We start from the raw sequence: 15,562 nt of genomic DNA, 5'->3' as shown, positions 1-15,562 counted from the left end.
CTTTTTCTATGTGATTGTCCTCTGTGATTACTGCTCCCAGATATTTAAACTCTTTTACTACTTCAAAGTTGTGGTCATTAATAGTTACCACCAATAGTGGTCACCAGCATATATTTCGTCTTCTCTTCATTTATTCGAAGGCCCAGGTTACCTGTTTCCTCCTCGAGCTGTGAAAACATTTAAGAAGTTCGACAAAATGAAAATAATTTTTGACGAAGAATGAAACATTTTCGGTGAGAGGTTGTTGTAAAAGTATTTTAAGCGTAAAAATATATTTTGACTTTTTCTTTATTATTAGTTTTTAGTATTTTAAGTATCACCTATTTTATTATTATTTTATTTTAGTTACAAGTTGCGAATAGAAAGTATGTTACTGAAAGAAGAGTTTGCGTCGAATATGGGATATTTGCAACCTAGCATCAATTCAATGATAAGCGCCGCACAAGGTAATACCTATGTCTATACTAAATTTACAATCAAGATGCAGTAGAAATAAATAAACCAAAACACATTAAATGCTATTAGGAGCACTCCCGAATCATAATTTACAATGTAGGTATACAGGGTGCGCCAAACCTCTGGTCTTCTTTGATTACGGCTAAACTATGAGATATACAAAAAAATGTTTATAACAAAACTAATGTGTATCAAAGGGGTCTATAGTTGAAAATTATTTTCAATTATACAGGGTGAGTCAGAACGACGGTATGAACCAAAGTTTTATTTTTTTAAATAGAACACCCTGTATATTTAATCATTTTTGAATATATTATTTAAAAATATGAAAAATTTGTATAAGGTCTTATAGGCCTAAAGTTAATAATTTTCGAAATATTTACATTTTTATTGAGAAAAATGGTAATATTTATAGGGTTGTGGATTATGTTTCCAAGGAAATAAAAATTTAGGTGATAGGTCAAAGTTTTTAAAATATAGTGTTATTTTTAAATAATTTAATATTTTTTACTTTTAGCCATAAAATATTCAGTGTGATCACTATTTGCAAATACAAAATTTTCTCATTATTTTTAAATGGGACACCCTGTATATTAGTTTTGCGTTTTGTAGTAAATATTACAACCTTTCTTTTGGTATAAGGTTGTATGTACCTAGCATGTTTCGTTTTGTAGATATTTACAAAAAACTATAGAATTTACGTTTTTGCGGATTTTTTATTTAAAAATTTTTTTGCAAATAAAATAATTATAATCTGGTTTTAGAAACATACACTAAAATATAAAATATGAAAATAAAAACGTAATTAAAGATTAAAATAAATCGTATGCTAGTACAATTCAATTGAATTTAATAACTTTAAATTATTTTACAAAAAATTATTTTACCATAATAATGAATACATAAATTAGTTACTAAATTAAATAAACAACCAAATTTTAAATCAATCGTAGTAATTCTTCTACCGCAGCAACTTTCCTGTACCAAATTAAATAATAGTTATATTGTATTTACGAGTAAGATCAGTTAATAACTTTTTAATTTACAAAGTACATACATCTTGAGAACGTATAAAGTATGCTTTGACACAAATGAACGTTATGAAAGTATATTAAGAAGTAAATAGTATCTATATACCTACTCGTGTCACAAAAGCTGGTAATAATTTCTAATGGTTTCGCCCAAAACAAATGTCATATCCAAAAATTTTTCGGTTAAAAAATTAAAATTTAAAATATAAAAAATTGTTACAAAAATTTCAACTACAAAAGTATTACCAGCTTTTGTGACACCAGTAAATACTATTTATATTAATAAATAATTTGGCTGATACATTTAACATTCATTTGTTTCAAAGCATACTTTATAATAATTTTTATATTCTCAAGATGTATGTAAGTAAATTTAAAAGGTAAATTAAAAGTTTAACTAAATACAATTTAACTAACAATTAATTTGGTACAGTAAAGTTGCTGTAGTAGAAAAATTACTACGGTTGATTTAAAATTTGGTTGTTTATTTAATTTAGTAACTAATTTATGCATTCATTAATATGGTAAAATATTTTTGTAAAATAATTTAAAGTTATTAAATTCAATTGAATTGTACGAGCATACGATTTATTTTAATCTTTAATTACGTTTTTATTTTCATATTTTATATTTTAGTGTATGTTTCTAAAACCAGATTATAATTATTTTTTTTGCAAAAAAGTTTTTAAATAAAAAATCCACAAAAACGTAAAATCTATAGTTTTTTTAAAATATCTACAAAACGAAACATGCTAGGTACATACAACATTATATCAAAAGAAAGGTTGTAATATTTACTACAAAACGCAAAATTAATATACAGAGTGTCCCATTTAAAAAAAATGAGAAAATTTTGTATTTGCAAATAGTGATCACACTGTATATTTTATGGCTGAAAGTAAAAAATATTAAATTATTTAAAAATAACACTATATTTTAAAAACTTTGACCTATCACCTAAATTTTTATTTCCTTGGAAACATAATCCACAACCCTATAAATATTACCATTTTTCTCAATAAAAATGTAAATATTTCGAAAATTATTAACTTTAGGCCTATAAGACCTTATACAAATTTTTTATATTTTTAAATAATATATTCAAAAATGATTTAATATACAGGGTGTTCCATTTAAAAAAATAAAACTTTGGTTCATACGGACGTTCTGACTCACCCTGTATAATTGAAAATAATTTTAAATTATAGACCTCTTTGATACACATTAGTTTTGTTATAAATTTTTTTTTGTATATCTCATAGTTTAGCCGTAATCAAAGAAGACCAGAGGTTTGGCGCACCCTGTATACATTGTAAATCCCAAATCATGATTTCCAAAGTTTATACATTGTAAATTATGATTTGGGAGTACTCCTAGTAGCATTTAACGTGTCTTAGTTTATTTATTTCGACTGCATCTTGATTGTAAATTTAGTATAGTTAAAATTTATCTATTTTGAAAGCTTTAAATATACAGAGTGTCATAAAAAGATTGGACATACGTTATACTAACCCCAGAACCACCTAATGGAATGAACCTGGATTGGTTATATGATATATTTTTTAATACAATTATATTTTTAGACTTAATGACGAACAAACCCTTACAAGAAGTTCTGTACATGGTTCTCATATCCGGAAATTTCTTGAACTCGGTAAGTTTTAAATATACCCAATATTTGAACAAATATTTACATTTTTTAATTATTCAAGTTTTTAATTTTATTTGAATTTTGAGTTTTATTTAAAATCAACGAAAAGGATATGATAAGGAATTTTTTGAAGATACCTAATATTATTTTGGATTACGATTTTTTGTAGTACCTACTTATGATGATACTAATTTAACTGTATTTATAAAACAAAAGTTATTATCTTATTTTTCCTGTTTTCTAGGGCGGTTATGCGGGTGGTGCTGCTGGAGTGAAATTGACTTCATTGCAAAAAATAACTGATATTAGAGCTAACAAACCAAATATGAATCTCATACATTTTGTTGCATTGGTAAGTTATGCTTATTCCTTTTTTTGTGTGTGAATTTGATGGCCTTGGCTGAGCCAATTAGCCAGACATTTTATTTTAAAAACAAACAATTTTTTTTCAATCAGAGGATTTTTTTCTGTATTTCTAATTCTAAATATATGTACATAACAAACTAACATACTAGGTACTATCTAAAAAAATACACCGTTTTGGATATAAATATTTTTTTTGTATGCAGGGTGTTTCATTAATAATTGTCCATATAGTAACTGGAGAAACCTTAGCACAAAATACGAAGATTTAACCTAAAACACTTAAATAAAATGTGGTTCCTTACTGAGTTACAGGGTGTTTTATCTAAAAATTTAAAAACTATTTTTGCTCAGCATTTTAAAACTATTCTACTTATCCTTTTCATACTTAATAGGAAGTATAGGTACTGTACAAACTACTAAATTATGTTAAACAAACGTTTATGGCTATTACCAGAGGCGTACGACGGGGGAAAGTGAATGGTTGACCCTTTCCAAATTCTACGCCACTGGCGAAATTCCTATTTTAGTTCAATTTTTGGATTCTCCAATACTTTCTATGAAAATAATATACTCTTCATTCGTAACGATAAAGTCATTAGTTTTCGAGATCTTTGAGGTTAAAAATGAAACGACACGGATATTTTGATTAATGTATTGTGTCGCTTCATTTTTAATTTCAAATATCTCGAAAAATAATCATTTTATCGTTACGAATGAAGGGTATATTATTTACATAAAAAGTATTGCAGAATCAAAAAATTACACTAAAATAGCAATTTTATCAGTGGCGTAGAATTTGAGAAGGGTCAACCAGCCACTATCCCCTGTCGTACGCCTCTGGTAGTAGCTAGAAACGTTTATTTATCTTAATTTAGTAGGGTGTACAGTACCTACACTTTCTGCCAAGTATGATAAGGATACGCCAAATAGTTTTAAAGTACTGGGTACAAATAATTTTTAAATTTTAATCATTATGAATCATATCATAAATTAATCAAAATAACTGTGCCGTTTTATATTTAACTTCAAATATCTCGAAAACTAATGACTTTATCGTTACCAATGAAGAGTATATTATTTACATAGAAAGTATTGGAGAATCTAAAAATGGCACTAAAATAGTAATTCTTCCAGTGGCGTAGAATTTGAGAAGGGTCAACCATTCACCATCCCCTGTCGCACGCCTCTGGTAGTAGCTAGAAACGTTTGTTTATCATTATTTAGTAGGGTGTCTAGTAGTCGCACTTTCTGCCAAGTATGAAAAGGATACGTCGAATAGTTTTAAAATGCTGAGCAAAAATAGTTTTTAAATTTTTAGATAAAACACCCTGTAACTCAGTAAGGAACCACATTTTATTTAAGTGTTTTAGGTTAAATCTTCGTATTTTGTGCTAAGGTTTCTCCAGTTACTATATGGACAATTATTAATGAAACACCCTGTATACAGTATAACCCCCGTTAACCGAAATAATTGGGGGGGGAGGCCGTTTCGGATAACAAGAATTTCGGTTAAAAATAACATTGATTTTTGAATTTTTCTTATATCAAATTACCTAGTATTTTTGGTCACAGTTGGTATTAAAACATACTATGAGTTGATTTCGTAATGTGTTGTATATTTAATTGCGTTCTTTAGTTGTATGAAAGCAATGTTGACGATGTTGACAAATTAACATCGAATCCTTTCCGTTTTGGGATTAAAATTTACTTTCTATTGATGAAATCAGCCGTTTCGGTTAAACGATATTTCGGTTAAAATGGTTTCGGTTAACGGAAGTTTTACCGTATTTTTTTGTATATATTTTTTTATTTTTTAATTTGTTTTTTTTTTCTTTTTTTTTTTTTGTTTTTTTTACTACGCTAAGACATAAACTCGATTCAACATCTCGGAGGTTTACGTCTTCTTAGTTTTTTTTTCTTTTTTTTTCCTTTTTTTTTTCTCTTTTTTTTTTCTTTTTTTTTTTGTTCTTGTTCTTTTTTTTTCAATTATAATATACAATAATTACTATAGTATAATAATTTGAATTTACATTATATTTAATTTTTAGCAAGCAGAAAAGAAAAACAAAAAATTGCTTTCCTTTACTGACAACACAAATGTATTAGAAGATGCTGCAAAGTAAGTAAAATGTTGTCTACGTTAACAATATTTAAGCTAAAAATAACAATTATTCTGGTTTGATAATATTAAAAAATTGATTTCGCGCGCTTAACTGACATTCAAAATCGCCGGTCGCTTCAAGCATTGTTCTGAGAGAACGGGTTCATCCTACACAAAAAAAATATTAAACATTTTTGTTCAAAATTATCTCAGCTATATTTCTTGTTTGAAACATTTTTTTCTACGACGGCGTAGAGATTTTTAATAAATCGATGTATTTGTTCCCTCCCTCCCTTACAAAGGGAGTTTTAGAGGGATCCCTATCTGCATCTTTTATGGGGGTCCCAAAATTTTGCAAAATTCAAGTTGTTCGTATGATTTTTAGAGATCAAGTATGTGACGATTGGTATCTACAGGGTAGCGAGAAAGTATGGAAGCACGGTAATTTCTCGGAAACCGCTTGAACGATTTTTACAGATTGTGGTGGATAAGGGTTTTCAAATATGGCCGATATTATAGTGGTAATTACATTGTTGTCAAATCTTCCGTTTTTCTGGAAATCTAATGAAATTTCTTATTTTAAATGAAACACCCTGTATATTTTTTGCGTTTTGAGGTTCTTAAGAAATACTAATTATTTTTTATTTTATATTCCCTATACCATTGATTATAAACTACCCAGGGTAGTTTATATTATAAACTACCCAGGGTAGTTTATAGTCAATGCCTATACGTAAATGCCATAATTTCGGAGTTATTGCTACAGTTATTAACAAAAAAACAATTTTTACAAATTATAACAATCAATTTTTTCGTCCCGGATAAACCTTACTTTAGGTTCTTTGGATCATTGGGAACAAAAAGGGTCTTTTGTAATTTTTCTCTAAAATTAATCGTTTCCGAATTTACAATTTAAACCTTCTTCTATCAGCTCCCTATAAGAATTTTTGGCACGTTTTATTCTAAAATATTGTTTTTTTAATTGTTAATGAAGCGCATATGCGAGGACTGGCGATCGGGCTTCATTAACAACTAGAAAACAGTATTTTAAAATTAAATAAGCCCAAATTACTTATCAATGACTGATAAAATAAGGTTTCAGCTTTAATTTAAGTATTTCGTAGTTTCAAAAATAGTATTTTTACTTGTGTTTTTGTACCTAGAAAATCGACATTTTTCGATTTTTTTCAGTTTTAAATTGTTTATAACTCGGAAACGATTAACTTAAGAAAAAAATTACAAAAGACCTTTTTTGTCCCCAATGATCCAAAGAAGCTAAAATAATGCCTAACATGGCCGAAAACAAATTGATTTGTATAATTTGTTTCAATTTTTTTCAAAAAATTGTAAAGTGTAAAGTGTAGCAAAAACAAAAAAGTGTAGCAAAAACTCCGAAATTTTGGTAATTAGGTATACATGAAAAATAATCAGTATTTCTTAAAGACGTCAAAACACAAAAAATATACAGGGTGTTCCATTTGAAATAAGAAAGTTCATTAGATTTTCAGAAAAACAAAAAATTTGACAACAATGTAATTACCAATATAATATCGGCCGCATTAGAAAACCCTTATCCACCAAAATCTGTAAAAATTGTTAAAGAGGATTCCGAGAATTTACCTTGTTTCCATACTTTCTCGCTACCCTGTCTGTATAATATCGATACTCATATTTTTTTTATTTTAGGACAACTGTCGAACAACTTCACAACGAAATAAATGCGTTAGATGTAAGAATAAAGAAAATCAGAAAACAGATAGAAACACCTACGACAGAAGCTGAGATTAAAGCTCAAATGACCGAGTTTTTGCAGGTAAGACAACAAATTATTGCTCTTTGAATTGTGCTTAGAAAATAATATTTTTATAAGGGTTCCCTGTACCTACATAAATACACGGTATTTTGATTTAATTAAATTTCTCTACATGCCTACACCTCAGGGTAGAAGGGATAAAGATTATATATATAAATTTCTCTAGAAATGTAGTGTTTTTGGCCTCCATGATCTCCGGGCTTGACGCCGATAGATTTTTCTTTGCTGGGGATACCTAGTGTATAACAATTACTCCAGCAGATAGCTCCACAGGAAAATAGCTTTAGAAGAAGCGTTTTATAAGACGAGTTTAATTTGCATGACAATGAAAAGCAATCGAAAAAATATTAATAGCAATACTTGGAAAAGCATAAACGAAATACAGGTTTTATAGAATATTACTTCAATTCTTATGTTATCAAAGAAATATTTCAAAAAGATTTTAGAGCACATTTAGTACATACTAGGTAGGTATTGCGACTGATGATCAATACTCCAGTGTTTATTTTTATTACAAACTTTGCCATTACATAAAACCTTTAAATCTTAAGTATACTATAAAAATGTATACCATTTTTACTCAGTTGCAATGCGAAGGCAAAACTGTCTTATTTTTCACTTAGTACAGAGAGCACAAACCAGCACTCTAAATCATAGGCGTAACCAGGGGGGAGGTTGGGGTTATAACCCCCCCCCATCGGGATGGACTTTGAGCTCTATACGCTTAACACCATACCCCTCAGAGACCTTCTAGTAGTTGCAACCCCCCTTTCCAGTAGTTGTAACCCCCCCTTAGGATCATCCTGGTTACGCCTATGCTCTAAATCGACGATTTTCGACTCTAATTGGAGTCATCATCAGAGATGACTCCAATTCTCTGATGATGACTCCAATTAGAGTCGAAAATCGTCGATCTATAGTGCTGGTTTGCGCTCTCTGTACTAAGTGAAAAATAAGACAGTTTTGTCTTCGCATTGCAACTGAATAAAAATGGTCTAAATTTTTATTCTATATTAGTATTACTCCTTTGAGTAAAATAGGTCCATTTTCCTTTGGAATTTACCAGCTGAACAGACGGGGTCGTGAATTGGCCCCGTGAAGTTTTTAGAATTCCCTTTTGTCTTCTTCGTTTCAGCATCTATCTGGCTTGCAATTTTTAGAAGCCATGGAGGTGTTACCAGGAAAATGGTCCAATAAGTTTTCAATTAAATATTATTTAAAAATATTTTAAATATTTTTAAATATTTTAATAGTAGATTATACCACGAGTCAATAATGATGGCTATTATTCCCGAGGAATATTTACGAACCGAGCCGCGTTAGCGGCGAGGGAGTAACATTCCGAGGGAATGAGAGCCATTATTGCGAGTAGTATACTCTACTTTATCTACGACAAATTAATTAATTTAAGATTTTTAATGAACAACTTTATTTGTTAAAAACATTAAAATTAGTAATAGTACAATTAATAAACTGAATTGGTTGAGAATCATCATTAACTTTAGTAGAGTTTTTAATACAAATATTTGGGATCTCGATTGCTGTAGAACAAGAAGATGGTACATTACTGTTTATCTCTTTAGCGATAGTATCTGCTGTAGTTGCCTTGTTTCTCATAGACTGATCAATGTATCCTTCAGCTACCTGTGTTGACTTCCAGCCCCCATGACGCTTTAATCCAGTTAAATCGCCTCCTCCATCAATATATAAATTGTTGTGCCAGAGGGATTAATAGCTATTAATCCCGCATTATTAATCCCTAAGGGATTATTATATGGCATTATATTGCAAACACCACAAGTATAATACATATATTATGTATCAGTCGTAGATAAATATTTTTATTAGGTTGAAAACTTAGACTTTAAGTATATCTACTTTTTAAATCCCATACCAAAGTTATTTTTGTTTCATTTTAGATGGCAGAAATCGAAGTCGCAAGCCTTCAAATAAACTTAGGAGAGTTAGAACATGTACGAAAAGAATTATCTGACTTCTTTTGCGAGGACGTCAATTCGTTTAAGTTAGAAGAATGTTTTAGGATATTTCACGGATTCTACTGTAAATTTAAACAAGCCGTTATTGAAAACGAGAGGAGGAGGATACAGGAAGAACAAGCCAACGAAAGGAGACGACAACGTGAAGAACTGTTGGCCGCAAAACGAAGGCAAAGTAAGTACTCTCTCCATCTATGCCATTTCTAGGGCCAATGATAATACGACTTATTAAGCAATAGATCTTTTGGGTAAATGGACATTTTTCTTATAACATATTCCAATTGTTACAAAACTGACTTTTCTATGATCTTTTAAGCACTAATGTTTAGTTTTAGTTGACTTTATTTATTTTTAATAACTTACTTCTAAACAAATGAAAAACACTGAATTTATATCCTTTATTTTACTAACTCCGATATCTAATTTATTTATTACACCAAATCTAATTTACCTAATTACAAATTCAAAAATATACCGCGCCCGTTACATATCAAAATACACCGACGCGACGTTTTCAAATTCACAACTGCCCTACTAATTCCAAAAACCCCTATTTATACATTATTACAATGTTCCAGAATAAGAAAGATTATTACGGAAGAATTCATCTTATTCTAGAATAACAATCGAAGGGTTATTTACATTAATATGAAATAAGCATTTTCTAGAATGAAAAAGAAATATCGAGGTGTGTACCTTTTAAAAGCATTTACGAACAAATAGGGTCCTGTTAAATTATAATAAATAGGCCAGGAGCTGAAAACAGTCGGGTGACATAGTCATGTCACAATATATTAAACAGAGTCGCAGCCAGCCCATCTCGCTGTTTTAGCCCTTTAATTATTATCTGCAAGGAATCTTCAAGTGCCTGCACTATTGTTTTAATCAATATTTAAATATCTGTAAAAATAATATTTATATCTCTGAAAATAAAGATGGTTGAGATTTGATTACAGGACAGGGCCTCTACTATGTACTTATACGTATTTTGGCTTTACCGTAGCCTCCTCAGAGCACTTGTGTAGAGGTGCTAAACTGGAATCAAATATTTTTATCTCTTCGGTGTAATTATTAAAATAAGTACCAAATATGCTACTAGCACCATCTATAAATGGTTAGTCAAAAAAGGCAGGAACTAAATGTCGAATTGTTATCTTCTGATGCATTGTAAGATGTAAATATAATGCAATGCAGAGTGATGAATTAGTCGACAAGGGGATCTATAATTGCATCCACGACCTGTCGTTCATTGTGATAACAATCTTTAGCGAACTAATTCCTTCTATACTTACAAAAGTGAATGCAAATAAAAAGAAAGTAAAGATGATTCAGATCTGATTACAGGACAGGGCCTCTACTATGTACTTATATGTATTTCGGTTTTACCGTAGCCTCTTCGGAGCATTTATAACTCTCTTTACTATTTTTAGTGGGCAATCTTATGGGAACACCAGATGCAGATTTTAGTATAGACATGCAAATATACGACACTCGATCATCATTCCGAATGAGTAAAGGCCGTAAGAATGGTTCCGAGGACGAAAACTCTATATCAGGATCTCCATCTTTGTCAAGGCGTAGACTAGGTTCGTTCAATGGAAACGGTGGTGATACTGTCGTTAGCGGTAAAGAAGAAAAATCCCCAGATATTACTCCAAACGGTAGTTTAAGACGGAGAAGAAGCAGAGTTTTATCTGAAGACGATGAAGGCAATCTTATGGATTTCCTAAGAGCTTCTGGTGGTGATAACAATAGGGAAAGAAAATCTTGGGGTAGTTTGGGTAAGTAGATAAAAACACTAAGTTAAAGTTAGCTTAATTTGACACTGAATGTGTATTAACTTAAGAATATAAATTTGTTTAACGTAAAAAGGGCTAAGAGATTAATTATATGTAAATAGATCGTTCTTGGGCAAGAAAAGCACGAGGTAGTGGGCCCAGGAAAAGGCCGGCTCTTCTTTCGGCAGACTTCTCTAGTGACCGAGAAAGACCGTCATCACCTTCGCCTTTAACGGAACAGAAGTCGATAGTCTCCGCACCAGAAGAAGAAACCAAACCAAAGGAATGGAGGCAGAAGATAGAGTCTTGGTTGCAAGCAAACGAAAACGATCAACTGAGTGATGAACAAAGAAGAGCTAGACGGTTAGCTAATAGACGGTCATTGGAGATGGATTCCGGTAAGCATACACAAATTTAAATATGTATATATTAGCAAAAAACTGTTTTAAGAGTTGCAATAACAAAATAAATAAGTAACTTTTAACGTGAAGTAAAAACTCCCTGGTGTAGTTGGTATAAAATTTAATTAAGAATTAAAATTTTAAAAATCCTAAAGGATTACTAATTCATGTTCAGAACAAATGTTTTCGGACTTATCAGTCCATCATCAGTGAACTCCGTGTTCTTGCAAAATAGCCACAATGCCAAACACTGGTTGGATTAAATGTTCAAACTACATTAAAAATATAAGAAAATAAAGCGACTTAAAGTTGATGGCAGTGGATAACCTCCAGAAACATGTGAGTACTCTACTTTTACATAGTTTTTACGTCTGCTTTGGATCACGTTAGTCTACCAAACTGTACCAAAGTCTGTCATGATCCAAAGCAGACGTAAAAACTATGTAAAAGTAAAGTACGCACATGTTTCTGGAGGCAATCTATTGCCATCGACTTAAAGTCGCTTTATTTTCTTGTATTTATAATGTACTTTGAACATTTAATTAATTTTAAAAATAGAAATAGAATAGAATAGAAATATGCTTTTTTCTACGAGCGTGCAAAAATGTTTACTTTCGGGCACGCATTTTAGTTTAGAAAGTTTCACTTTTCCGCACGCGTGTTCCTTTTCCGCACGCGTGTTAATTTAGATATGTTAATATGGCCTTAAAGTAATTATAATACATGCAATAAACTAATATTTAGATATTATTTACTAATTTATTTCAAATATATCTTATTGTGTTCCTGTTTTAATGAAATTAACGCGACAATTCGATGAAATAAAATTATTTTGACATAATATTCGAAAGTCAAATTGGTAGACAATAACAGTCGTTTTGAATCATCTTTATGGAAACCAAGATCGTCGTCATGCTAACTAATTATATTGAAAGTTTGGTATTGACAACCTTGTCAAATAATTAATTTGTGTATGTATTTTCATACTAATTAAATTAATTGTTTAAGATTTGGTAATTTTTTAAAGACTCTTAGAAAAAATATTGTTCCTAACTCTTGCAGAAAGTCTCTTTTCCGCACTCAACTGCTTGCCGAACTCCCGTTTCGCGTCGTTCGGCAAACTGCAGTCGCGTGCGGAAAAGAATGACTTTCTGCACTTGTTAGAAAAATATCTATATTGTCATGGAAAATTTAAAAATTTTATAGACAGCTTACAAGAGTCATAAATAAAAACAATAACAACTATATACAATTTACTAAAATTATATAAATCGTCAATATAAATAAAAAATAATGTGAAACAAAAAACAATAACAATATATTGCAATATTTAAAAAAATTGCAAATTGCATGAACTACCTTAAGAAATTTAATAAGTTAAGTTAAGCTGCTACATATGACACTCAAATATACACTCCTGGCCAAAAAAAATGGGACACCTTAAAAATGGGTGATTTTTTGATGTCTCGAATCTCCTAAACCTGTTGTCCGATTTTAGTGATTTTTTTAGTATTTTATAGCCTTGTTCTTTAAAAATCTCGATGTATTAATATTGTTGCTGAACATGTAAATTTAATTATATACCGGGTGTAACAATAATACTGTGTTTTTCCTCAAAGTTCGGAACACCCTGTGGAATATTCCAGCATTTAAAAAATATTGAAATTAAAACTCAATTGTAGCCTTAGCCTTTTTTAACATTCTGCTTTATGACTCATTCACTTCTGTTGGATAATGAAAAAGTTAGATGCTTTGACAACTAGCCATGTTCTTCATCAATACAGGGTGTTTCTAAATAAGCGCGACAAACGTTAAGGGGTAATTTTGCATGAAAAAATAATAACCGTTTGATTTATGAACATATGTCTGCAAATGCTTCGTTTCCGAGATACGGGATGTTGAATTTTTTCTTATACACTGACGATTTATTTATTGCTCTGAAACCAGTTGAGATATGCAAATGAAATTTAATGGGCTTTAAGGGGTAGTTATTACTCATTTTTTGACGTACAAATATGTATTTTATATTCACCATTGGCGTGCATACGGGTCATATAACCCGGTCATTTACCCTGTATGCACGCCAATGGTGAATATAAATTTTTTAGTTGTATGTCCAAAAATGTAAAATGACTACCTCTTAAAACCTACCAAATTTCATTTGCATACCTCAACCGGTTTTAGAGCAATAAATAAATCGTCAGTTTGTAAGAAAAAATTCAATATTCCGTATTTCGAAGACGAAGCATTTGCGGACGTATGTTTATAAAGCGAACTGTCATTATTTTTTCATGTAGAATTAACCCTTAAAGTTTGTCGCACTTATTTAGAAACACCCTGTATTGATGAAGAACATGGCTAATTGTTAAAGTACCTAACTTTCTTATTATCCAACATAAGTGAATGAGTCAAACAACATAATGTTAAGAAAGCCTAAGAATATAATTGAGTTTTAATTTCAATATTTTTAAATGCTAGAATATTCCACAGGGTGTTCCGAACTTTGAGGAAAAAACACAGTAGTATTGTTACACCTGGTATATTATGACATTTACATGTTCAGCAACAATATTACTAAATCGAGATTCTTAAAGAATAAGTCTACAACATACTAAAAAAATCACTAAAATCGGACAACAGGTTTAGGAGATTCGAGATATCAAAAATGACACATTTTTAAGTTGTCCCAATTTTTTTTGGCCAGGAGTGTAGATTAAAATTCTACTTATACGTAAGAATACTGTAATTTCTTAGTTATTGGTTAAGAAACTCTGCTTGGTACTGGATAATATTTTTGGTCTTTCAGATGGGATGGCCACAATGTCAGTGTTTGGCATTGGGCAAGGACACAGAGTTCACTGATGATGGACTGATAAGTCAGAAAACGTTCGTTCTGAACATGAATTAGTAATCCTTTAGGATTTTTAACATTTTAATTCTTAATTAAATTTTATAGCAACTACACCAGGGAGTTTTTACTTCCTCTTAAAAGTTACTTAACTAAATGACATTTATGCTAACCGTATTTACATCTTTGTAGAGAGCGAAAGAAGTAGTACTTTAGATACTCTTCCCGAAGGCAAACAGGTGTATAGTGGTGGTCAATCTAATTATAGAAAGGTAAACCCAGCATGGCAGCCTTCCAGTACTATTGAAAATACTGATGTTGTTAGTGCAATGGAAGCTGTTGAAGGTAATTTTCTCTTCTCTTCCAGTATTTTACAAATGTTCACTGTAATACCATATTTAAAATTTTACATAATTAGGTCACTGGCTCTGTACCAATTCTTCGTATACAGGGTGATTGATTAGTAGGGTAAAGCTCAATAGCTCCGCTATAGTAATAAATAGCAATAAAAGTTAATAACAAAAATTTTAGCCACCTTTGAGCTTCACATTACAAAATTAGTTAGAATGTTACAGGATGTTCGATAACACAGTGGCAGACCAAACTTATGTTTTTTTTAATGGAACACCCTATATTTTATTTTAAATTCGAAATCCTGTTAACTTCTCCATCACAAAAATATAAAGGTTTGTTATGTTATACAGGGTATTTACAAAGTTATAACCAATTTCATATGAAAATCGTAAGAAGTTCAACTCCATGTATAAATAAAAATAAGCACAACAGCAATGGTTTATTAATGCCATATTTTTTTATTTATTGTCAAAATTTTTAAGAGTTATTGATATTGCTAATTTTCTTTATATCAAATACAGGGTGAGTCAAAATGCAAGTACATTATTTTCTCAGTAATTTTAAATGGAACACCCTGTATTTTATATCACTATTGAAAATACCATTACCGTACTTTAATTTTTAGATAACATTCCCTCTAAATTTACTAGTTTTCGAGATATTTTCATTTTTCAATGGACCAGTAGCGTGGCCACCCAAATCACCAGAATTTAATAAACTGGACTGATTTTTTTGGGGTTACGTTAATAATGAAGTTTATAAAATA

General features: G+C 30.3%; 1 protein-coding gene across 19 annotated transcripts in view; it reads left to right on the top strand.

Annotated features, from left to right (window-relative positions):
* LOC114338881 (formin-J) overlaps nt 1-15,562 on the top strand; it is a 552,435-nt gene that overhangs the window by 329,719 nt on the left and 207,154 nt on the right. For 8 of the 19 annotated variants that reach the window (XM_050655066.1, XM_050655065.1, XM_050655063.1 and 5 more), the window contains 9 exons: nt 346-446; nt 3,071-3,141; nt 3,383-3,490; nt 5,553-5,623; nt 7,292-7,418; nt 9,338-9,590; nt 10,846-11,196; nt 11,316-11,591; nt 14,635-14,787. The exons of 10 other annotated variants lie outside the window; for them this stretch is intronic. In XM_050655066.1, the coding sequence (XP_050511023.1) occupies nt 346-446; nt 3,071-3,141; nt 3,383-3,490; nt 5,553-5,623; nt 7,292-7,418; nt 9,338-9,590; nt 10,846-11,196; nt 11,316-11,591; nt 14,635-14,787 (1,511 nt within the window). The remainder of the gene's footprint in view (nt 1-345; nt 447-3,070; nt 3,142-3,382; nt 3,491-5,552; nt 5,624-7,291; nt 7,419-9,337; nt 9,591-10,845; nt 11,197-11,315; nt 11,592-14,634; nt 14,788-15,562) is intronic. One more of the 19 variants, XM_050655071.1, reaches the window with a different exon arrangement.

Source organism: Diabrotica virgifera, chromosome 6 (genome assembly GCF_917563875.1).
Source record: "Diabrotica virgifera virgifera chromosome 6, PGI_DIABVI_V3a".
In the NCBI taxonomy this organism is placed as follows: Eukaryota; Metazoa; Arthropoda; class Insecta; order Coleoptera; family Chrysomelidae; genus Diabrotica; species Diabrotica virgifera.
The sequence above is the reverse complement of the archived record's forward strand: the minus strand, read 5'-3'. Positions and strand labels throughout refer to the sequence as shown.